The 10,615-nt window shown below is 37.6% G+C and overlaps 1 protein-coding gene across 1 annotated transcript; it reads right to left on the minus strand.

The window, feature by feature from the left end:
* Positions 1-1,430: 1,430 nt before the first annotated feature.
* Positions 1,431-9,014, minus strand: zgc:153115 (uncharacterized protein LOC768186 homolog). Its single transcript, XM_059344679.1, has 2 exons — positions 8,216-9,014; positions 1,431-6,210 (listed from the first exon to the last, which is right to left on the minus strand). Exons 1-2 carry the CDS (start codon positions 8,712-8,714, stop codon positions 5,966-5,968), a joined length of 744 nt encoding a protein of 247 aa, XP_059200662.1. The 5' UTR covers positions 8,715-9,014; the 3' UTR covers positions 1,431-5,965.
* Positions 9,015-10,615: the final 1,601 nt, after the last annotated feature.

Raw genomic sequence — 10,615 nt, forward strand, 5'->3', positions numbered from 1 at the left:
AAAAACTATTTTTAACTCGATTTTTAAACTTTTGAAATTTTTAAATTTTTCTAAAAATTTTTTTTACTATTGCAACAAATTTTTCAATTTTTGAAATGGGTCCATTTGACCTGCAACATAAGAGGAGGGTTAAGATGAAACAGATTTTCTGTGTCTCTTCTGTGATTGATTCAATTGAATAAGGATAGATGGAAGCACTGTTAATGTTGTCTTGGAAGTTGGAAGTTGTTTTATACCAGACCACATTATCATGTTACAATGACAAATGTTTCTTGTTTCTTCAACTTTTAAAAAACACAATGTTAATATTAAAAACCTATCCCAATAAATGTCTAAATGTTGTTCTAACACTTGATAAAGTGATAAACTGTTATAAAGAAAAAGGGTGCTTGTAAAAATATTTTGTAATAATGTATATAGGATCCAGCTTAAATGCTGCGGTGGAAAGTAACTGATTACATTTACTCAAGTACTATATTTAAGGACAATTTTTAGGTACTTGTACTGTACTTGAGTATTTTCATTTTATGTAACTGTACATTACTACATTTTGAGGCAAATATTGTACTTTTCCTCCACTACATTTAGCTGACAGCTTTAGTTACTTTTCAGGTCAAGATTTAACATCAAAACATGATAAATTTAAAGTGATTACAAATGTTTATTAATTAAACATAACAGTGTAAAATTAGCCCTCATTTGATATCATTAATAAATGCATCAATATTAACAATCTAATAATATATTTGGAATATATAAAACAATCTCAGTGGGGGCGTTCTACATAACGAGTACTTTTACTTTTGATACTTTAAGTACATTTTTGATGCGGATACCTTTGAACTTTTACTAGTGGAGTAATTTTACAGTGTGGTATTTGTAATTTTACTAAAGTAAGAAATCTAAATACTTCTTCCATCTCTGCTTAAATGAGAGCATTGTAAAGAAACTGAACACATCTTTTGAATGAATATGTCTCTGCTGCAACTCATATTAATACTTTAGCTTAAGTTCAAAAACAGCTTGACGTGCATCAGTGGGTTAAAACCATATTATTTAAAGCCATTGGTTTGGGGTTGACACCTAGAAGTGAGATAAGCAACAGCACTTTGTACCCAAATAAATAGTTTCTGTTCATAATTTTAACCTCATTGTGGAGAAACAAACAGACGAACCACGTGTCAACTTAAGGATTTTTATTCTTAAAAAAAGCTCATGTCAAGCAAACAATGGAACCATTTAATAATATTAGTACTGTTCCATATCACAAAATGAGTTATGAAAAGAATAATTAAACCACACAAATGATACATTTTTTTGGAATAAATTAATCAGCATAACAAAAGAAATAAAACATGCTTGTACTTAGGTGTTGCACAGGAAATATTGAAGCCCCAATGCTCAAAATTTAAGACACCTGAGAATATAAATATCAAAACAGCTTGTTGCAGCAATTATTTAGTTCCACAGTTCCTCCTATTTACCTTAACTAAAGCTTTGATAAGAGGATTTTTAAAAAATTACATTAATGTAAAAATCAGGCATCAATTTAAAAAACATCCGTTTCTGTACAATGTGCATATCTGAATTAGTGTGGTGACAAGAGAAATTATCGCAGTTTTTTTTTTTCCTCAGCGAGGCAGCAAAAATTAAATCCAAAGTGGATACCGCTCGTCTGTCATCAAGCCACATTCAGTGATATGAACAAATAGATTTGGACTGAGCTCTTACAATTGAAATCTGCAGTGAAGTGACAGTCTACAGGTTTTTTGTTTTTTTTTAAGCATTTTTAATACCCCGTTTAAGCTTCAGCCCGAGGCAGCAGTGAGTCTTTCCCTTGATGACTAAAAAAACTCCTGCTGGGCTTTAATGATTTATCCCAGAGATTCATTTGCTACTGTCTATTAACAACAGAAGTTCACTGAGGCAGGGAAAAAGGAAATTCTGCTGCTACACAGGTAGTAGTGATGTTGCATATAAAGACAAGATAAGGACAAGGGTACATAGCAGACCATCTAGCTGATAAAAACTAACTTCTGAAATCCAATGGCTTTATAAGACTTTCTGAACGACAGGCTGGATGGATTTTGTAAAGAATCGTGAGGTATGTTCTTATTGTGATATTATAGCTTTGAGACCCCTCCCATCTGTGAGAGGAGACGGAAGAAAAAAAATATTTCCATTTGAAGATGTAAAAAAAGAAAGAAACCAAGTATATTGTGTGTTTCTGTTAAAACAGTCCATGTGTTTTTGGTTACTGCCAGCAGCGACCAAAAACCGTCAACAGATCGAACCTCTGAGGAAGGAATGTGTACAAAATTTCAAAGCATTGCATTCACTCCAATGAGTACAGCTCCCATTAAAATGAGATCAACATACAGTGAAATGGTATAGATGGTTTGACATATGAATGAGGAAGACATCTGGAGTCTTGGTGTGACAGATGTGGAAAACACAAATGAAGCGTGTTCCGTTTAGAAAATAAAAAAATACAACAAGAGATGGCCTGGATGACAAAGCAAACTCCAAAAAAAAAAGAGAGAGAATAAAAATAAAAACAACTTCTTGTATCACGCTTTCTAAAGCACTTGGACAAAAAGGCAGTTTTACAAACCATTGGTTATCAACACATCAGCAAAGTTCCACAGTGCTTGCTAGTAGAAGCATAGTAACAGTGCAAGCCATTACACTATTCAGCCAAATACACCTGTAAGAAAAAAGTGCCATATTGCATAATGAGTATCTGTGATGGGCCCTCTGGTGGGGCATATATACCTATTCAATGATCCGACTGTAAACATGGTGCAAAGTAGTTATGACATAGTTTAAGGCTTTAAGTGTTGTTCACTGAGATAAAGGAATATGTCCATTGGCTGGACAAGCAGTGTGGAAACATAAAAAAAAGAAAGATTCAACCTCTCTATAATCAGACCTGGATACTGTACATAGCACTTTTTAAAAAATCTAATTGCTTGAGGTTTGCACATAAATGTTATTTTTCCTGAATATATGAGGATTATTGACTTTATTTTGCATTTCGGAATATCTAGGTTCCAGTTTTCCTCAGCAGGTTCTTTAAAAAAAAATCCTCATTTGTTTTTACAACATTTTCTTTATCACAGTGGACATTTTGACTTGTTGAACACAGGTGTGACAAATAAGTTTATTAATGGCTGCATCCAATATACAAGTGCCTGCTATTATTAGAGCTGCAGCTATTAGTCAGTGCACAATTAATCAACATTTTATCATTATCTTTATAGTACAGATCCTCACAAAAAATAATTTATTTTTTAGAGAATGAGACAAAAATATTGTTAATTATATTGCACTTGCAATATCAGTCAATATAACAGTAATTAGATCGTTTTTTCCAATTCTTGCAGCCATACCAACAACAATTGTGATAATCGATTAATTATTTAAGGACTATTTCATGCAAAAAAAGCAGAAATGTATTTCGGCCTCTCAAAATTGGAGACATTTAAAGACATCACCATGGACTATGTAAATGAGCATTTTTTCCAGTATTTTTGATATTTTATACACCAAACTTAATTGAGAAAATGATCAACAGCTTACTCGCTAATAAAAGTAATTTGTTAGTCGTAACCAAGTGGCAACCTCCAGGCCTGAAGCCAACGCGGTAGTGTTTTCCACCTGCAGTCTTACTAATGACCAACAGGGGGGTGGCTCCACTGGTAGCAAGAAGTCATTCAATTGTATATAAGTCTATGAGAAAATGACCTTACTTCTTACTTGATTTATTACCTGAGCAAATATTCTCATAATGAGTTTATGGCCTTAACGGCTAGTTTCATGTCTTCAACACAGCACTTTGTTCATTTGGGAAACGACGGTCTCATATGGAGTAAAATAAACGAGCGTTAAGGCTTCAGCATAAGATGGTTGCAAAAAATAAATGAATCAAGATGGTGACAATCAAAATGCCAATCTGCCAATCACACACCAATGGGCGATGTCACACAGATTATGTCCAGATTTTTATAAACTGCGGTGTCAGCCATTTATAGAATAGAGCCATCATTAACTTATAAATCATATTAGTTGTACCTGTGCTTTTGCTGCATTGACAAGTCAAAATGTGCACCTCAATTAAAAGTCTTCTGGTGTTAGTTTTCCTGAATGGTAGCAGAGTAGTAGTAGTTTTAAGACCAATTTTAATTGGATTTTTTTTTCCAACACGTTTTTTGGTGCTGAAATTTAAACAGTGTATAGTAACACCTGGCACATGTGATTCTGAAATGTGTTCTGCAGGCTGAAAGTCTTGTTGGGCCCTAAAATATTTAGATATTTTGTCGCGTACACACTTTTGCCAGTTCTGTTGCTAAAAAAAAGTAAATAAAAAAACACATACACACCGACACTCACAGGCAATGCCATCCTATCAAGAGTATACTGTTACCCCTAATATAAGGACTACAATTCATCACATGTATTAATTCTGCTGCTAGTAGCATTACCATTTATCTACATTAAAAGCTTATATACATTTGCATCAGTATTAGACATAATACTACTGTGTATTATGTGTTTTATAGGTGATAACTGATCTAGACTTAATGATGTGTGCAAACAGCTCTTCTACAGTGAAGTTTGATTCACTTTTCGGCAAAAAAAAAAAAAAAAGAAAAACAAAACAATATTTGATCTATAGATAAACAGGATATAAAGAAAACATTACAAAATCTCCTCAATGATGGTTACCAATGCAATAAAATGAAGGAATGCGTCACCACTAAAACTTTTATATGGAATCAGCAAAGCTAAAAAAAAAAAAAAGGAAAAAAAAAAAAGCTAAAAGGCTTCTAGTCACTGCCTCGCTACTTAACATCACAATTTTGTGCTACTTATGGTAAATAAATGGTACAACAACAACCTACAAATTAAAACAAGAAAACAGAGGAGTTTTGGCTGATGATGAATGTGCAGTTTTTACAGAAAATGTGAAAAATCCCTGCAATTTGTGAAAGCGTTTGAGAAAATGAGGTTATTGTTAGGGTTGGGTTTATTTCATCAATTCAAATATGCTTTATGATTCCCATCCTAATCGAATCCTGAATGGAAAAAAAAGAAACAAAAATATGTAGAAAGCAAAAATGACATTTATTTTCAGACGTTTAGGCTGCCATGAACATGTAATAAACGACAAAGTATTTAGGGATTTGTTTTTGGATAAAACCTAAAGAAAAATATAAATAATCTCTGCTGTGTGGTTTTGATTTTGCTTTGTGAGGCATTACAGTCTGGGACTGCTAATTGATTTCACAGAATTTTTGCATCAATGTGATGAAGTACCATGATTTGCTCTGCATTTAATTGAATAGATTAAGCAAAAAACATGTTCTCATTTGGTTACCTGATTTATAAAAGTGTTTCATTTCATGTCATGATACAGGACATCAGAAATGCTGCATTCTTACTATAAATGTGTTTTCATAGCAGACAGACTTTCTTCCCTTGCATGTATTTATGTAGATGCAGTGATTACATTTCACTGCAACATTACTGTCTTTTGTGAAGCCTCACTTCTGAAAGCTAGCTCCAGTCCGTCATATTGTAAACATTAAACACGTATACGTGTAACTGGCGGTGTAAATGAAGTGCAGTTTGCGTTCAGGAAACGAAAAGTGGAATCGAAAAGCACATTTCTTAACGAATCCCCACTTCTTAAAGATTAGGAGCGTTCTCAATACCCAACCCTAGTTATGTAGAGTAGGTGGATAGTGGTCACATGACTCATCTGTGTTGATGGAGGGATGAAGCGGATTCCCCCTCACATCCAGCTCTGTGTGTGTTGTGTATGTGTGTGTTATGTGCACATCTTTGAGTACAACACAGCAATGCTAAATCCTAATCAGTGGATCTGATTGTAGCTGGTTAACTAGAAACCACAGTGACCTTCTGTGCTCCTGCCAGGAAACCTCCCCCGACCCGAACCATCTTAATGGTGCATAAGCGGGCCGGGAGAGGAGGATGCGCCCTTGTTGCGACCCAACATGGAGGGCTGGAAGTCGGGATGGCGGCGGGCGTGCTTGATCAGGTGGTCGCTGCGCATGAATCGCTTATCGCACAGTGGGCACAGGAAGCGTTTTTCCCCCGTGTGGGTGCGGGTGTGACGGGCGAGCTCGTCGGAGCGGGCAAACTTCTTCTCACAGTCAGGCCAGGTGCATGGAAAGGGCCTCTCACCTGCAGCGTGGAGACAGAAGAGATAAAATCAGTTGATTATAGGGGATAATCAATTACACAGGCATCATTTACCTTACTTTTTGTTTCACACTACAAGCAAGCTTTAGATGTTTTTGATGGCTTAAATGTTTTACTAAAATTTGGGAGAGGACTATGGGTTTGTAAAAAATACTTTTTCAATGCCATGTGTTAAAACAATATGATTTCTGTTTATTATTTGATACCATGATCCCTGGTAATTATATAGAAAGTGCCAAAGCTATGAGCGGGTATAATGTATTCAGTTACTCTCTGTACCATCACTGTGTGCAGGTTGTTGAACAAATAAAATAAAAAAAGATCATATTTCATGTGCTAATCTTCAAGTGTTGCACCAATGCAGTACATTGGTCTAATAGCAGCCAGTATGTCCGTTGCAATCTCCTAAAGCACAAAATGATGTTCAAATAGCTTCAATTTACTATCACAGAATACAAAGTAAAGCAGCAAATCACATGAACTGAGACTGATACAAGTGTATTGGTATTTTTGCTTGAAAAATAGTTGATTATTAAACTAATTCTGGATTTAATTTCCTACTGACCAACTAATCGACAAATTGTTTCCGCTACAACAAGTAGTGCACAACTGCTGTGCACCCCTTTTTAATATTTCATCTGTGATACATTATAGCTTAAATATATTTTTTTGCATTTTGACAATATGGCCACAGGCTTTGTGCAACCATTTATAGTCTGTTTTATTCTGTTATGTTTCTTATTGATTAAACAATTGTTAATTGTAAACGTACAGTTTGGAGCAGACCAGGTTTACTTACAATGTGCCATTGCACAAACATCAATAAATAAATTCTAGCAACAAAAAAAAATGTGACTACAATCTGTAAAGCAAATTTAAGTGTAAACTGAGCACGTTAAATACCAAGACACAAATCTACATTCTATGAAATGTGATGTAGAAAACAATATTAATCTCTACATAGTTAAATACGTGACAAAACATATCTAGGCTTTAGATTTTGCGGATTAGTCTTTGCTGAGATACTACTAGCCTTAATCTCCTACAGGCAACACGAGCAAAACCAGGATAAGCGAGTAGGATGCTCGGTGCCATTTTCAAGATCACAAAGCCAGGCCACGTTGTTGTTGCAGAACTCTTTGTGGGCGTTCCCACCACAGTTTCTTTGAGCCGTTTCCTGTCCTTAATCCGTCTGCGCCTGCTCAGTGACCCCGAACACACCGATTCCCCTCTTTTTGTGAAAAATCACATGCACGTTTTTACTCAGAAGTAGAGCCATTTTTACTCTATTTCCAACTACATTTAGCTTTTTACATAGTGGCAACACACGGATTAAAACTTAAGTTACATTTTGTGAACTGAAGCGCTGCTTCTTATTTACTTAAAGGCATATTAACATGTGTGTATTCAGACATAAGGGGTGGCGCACTTCCCGCTGCAAACGTTTTATCAATAATTTACACATTGCAGAGAACAAAATCGATATTAACTCGTCAGCAGACGCCAGGAAGAGGAGGTGATGCCCAAAGAAAAACTTAACAGCCCAAACATCAGGCACTTGCTGCTGCCATCAACAGGACAGACCCTGCCCGACAATGAACTCTCTGCTCTCCACGTTAAGGTTTCATCTTACGTTCATTTCATATGCAAATCCAGTCGGGAGGAAGACCTTCGTCACCGGTTTTAACGTCCAGCCCAGTTCTTTTGTTAGTTTACTTCTTTGTCAGAGTCTCTGAGGGGAGTTTTTCTGTCTTTCCCTCTTTGTTTGGCCACGTTATTGTACAAAGTCGGGGGTAAATGGGAAAACATTTCCACCACCACGCTATTAGCTAATCCCATGAAGTACAAAAGAGCGATACACTTCCCATATTTCTCCGATCATAATGGGGACAACAATATGTTTAACAGTGTGTTTATGGGTTATCTCGCTATGTATGTACACAACATGTAAACTGCTGATGCAACCAAAATGTTGTTGTCTCCGTACCTGTGTGTGTCCGGATGTGTGCCTTCAGGTGGGACGATTTCCCGTAAACTCTGTCGCATCCGTCAAAAGTGCACTGATGTCGCTTCACCGGGGACCGCGGGGGCCCCACGCCTCCTCCTGCCCCCCTCAGCTGCTGCTGTCCGGGGACAGGGGTGGCGGAGGGGGTCATGGTCGGGGTGGTGGGGTCGGACAACGTGGTGTAGCCGCTCTCCCCGCCGCATGAGGAGTTGCTGCTCTCCGAGTAGGCCGACATGGGGCGGAACTTGCCGTGCAGGTCGGTGAGGATACCGGCCACCGCCATGATGTTCGCCCCCTCCAGCCTCAGTGTCTCCCGCACCTCCCTGTCCTCGCTCGACCCGTCGGGCTCCCCGGGGAGCAGGCCCACCGTGGCCGGCTGGCTGGCGGGGGCCACTGGGGTGGGTCTGTGCAGGACTGGACCGCTGGATATCGACACCAGACACTCGGCAGCGAAATAATCAGATGAAGCAGTCAACGACATTGTTATCTGCCTTGTTTTGCTGGCTTTATCTAGAAAAAAATAACGAAAAAAGATCCGCCAGGAGGGGCTAAGAGTAGACTGAGCCTCACCTCGTTTTCATCAAACTCGACGCACCAAACGTGTCCAACTGAGCCTTGTTACCGCCATACAGAGTATCAGTAGTTTGCAAGGGACTAAGTAAATCAAAGAAAAGGCACAATTAAGAATAAAAATGTGCTAGAACCGTGACAATTTCTCTGGCCCAACATGCGCTCCCCTCACCGTCTGACGGTTCATTGTGTCTGAGGCTCCGAGAAGCCGGTCAAACCTACGCCCCCTGGTCCGGACTAAAGATGCGTTCAGGACCTATTGGAGAAAACACTTCTCGTAGGTGTTTATGTGTTTAAATTTCTGTATAATTCGTCACCGTGTTAAAATAATCGCCGAACTAATTTTTTCAAGTTTTGCAGGAAACACACAAACACACAAAAAAGTGTATATGACATTTATTGATAATTTCACTCAAAAAGGATGTAACAAAGGATGGCTATTATCAAGTAATAACACTGTGTGTAAATTATGTTACTTAAGAGAAATAAATTACTTAGGCAACTTTTTGAACATGCCTTTGTGACTTAAGCAAGATATGGTAACACTTTATTTTGAAGGTGTCTACATAAGAGTCACACAAGCCTGTCAGAAACATGACATGACAAGTATCATGAGCATTGATGTTACTTCAAAGTGTCATTAATGTTCATGACACATCTCATGTCATGTTTATGACACGCTCATGTCACTCTTATGTAGACACCTTCAAAATAAAGTGTTATCATATCTTGCTTAAGTCACGAAGGCATGTTAAAAAAAATTGCCTAAATCACATTTTATTTTGACTTAGGCATAATAAATCCGCTTAAGTCACACACTTGACATAGGCCATTATCTTAAAGTGGTAAAGTCACATGATCTGATCAATTGAGGATGTAGGCGATTTTACCATAGGTGGCTGGCGTCATGAGGAGATGATTTAGGCAAAAAAAAAAAACTAAACAATTTTGACAAAAAATGACTTAGACGATTATTTTAACAGTGTGACGATATGCTGCTCCGGTAATTTTGTTGTATCTCTACAATAACGTTATAATTAATTTAACTCCACAGTGTGCCACAGCAAATCGTAAAATAAACAAAAACAGAAAATCTAGCATCTTATTCTGTTCTTCGAGTGTATTTAATATATTTGCCACTACAACACAAGTATCTTTGTATTTTAGTATAATTATAATTTACATAACTGATGTAACATACTACACCACTACTACTATTTTATGCCCTTCACGTTTGCTTAAAAGCTGGTTAACGGCTTTTTTCTGACGAGCTTTTCAAATACCATTTTTTGTATGTGTTTGAACGCAGCGTCAACCGGCAGTACGCAGTGACTGACGTCGCAGCTCGGGCGTGGACCGCGCCGGCGGGTGCATCGTGGAAAGTAGGTGGCAGGCAGCTTGGGTAATGATGGGGGGAAGGAGATGGGGATAAAGGCGTGATGAGTAGTTTAGTTTGATCCCACCAGAAGGCTGAAGAACGTGGCTGCGTGCTCCAGGGCTGTTTATTGTGTCATTTCTGGCAAATAAAGACCACGATATCCCCCTGAATCTCTACTAGTTTCACGAGTTTTAATCCATAAACGACAGACTCTCTCTCTCTCTCTCTCTCTCTCTCTCTCTCTCTCTCTCTCATGCTTACCTCTCTCAACTGTAGTTGTTTGTCTTCAGAGAACTTTATGAATCAGCTTTTAATAGGTTAGAGTCCATACTGGTTGTGTGGCTTATTGATTATGGTCATATTGACAGCGTGTGCAGGCTATGCAGAAATATGTAGATTATACTTAATCTTATCCATCAAATCAATTTTAATGT

The sequence above is a fragment of the Centropristis striata genome, chromosome 11, assembly GCF_030273125.1.
Source record: "Centropristis striata isolate RG_2023a ecotype Rhode Island chromosome 11, C.striata_1.0, whole genome shotgun sequence".
In the NCBI taxonomy this organism is placed as follows: Eukaryota; Metazoa; Chordata; class Actinopteri; order Perciformes; family Serranidae; genus Centropristis; species Centropristis striata.

What these genes read in the sequence shown, in the direction of transcription:
- zgc:153115 (XM_059344679.1), bottom strand. Translation starts at nt 8,714, where the DNA reads ATGTCGTTGACTGCTTCATCTGATTATTTCGCTGCCGAGTGTCTGGTG. An exon ending in ACACATCCGGACACACACAG is followed by an intron (nt 6,211 to 8,215) that starts GTACGGAGACAA and finishes TCCACGCTGCAG; the next exon opens with GTGAGAGGCCCTTTCCATGC.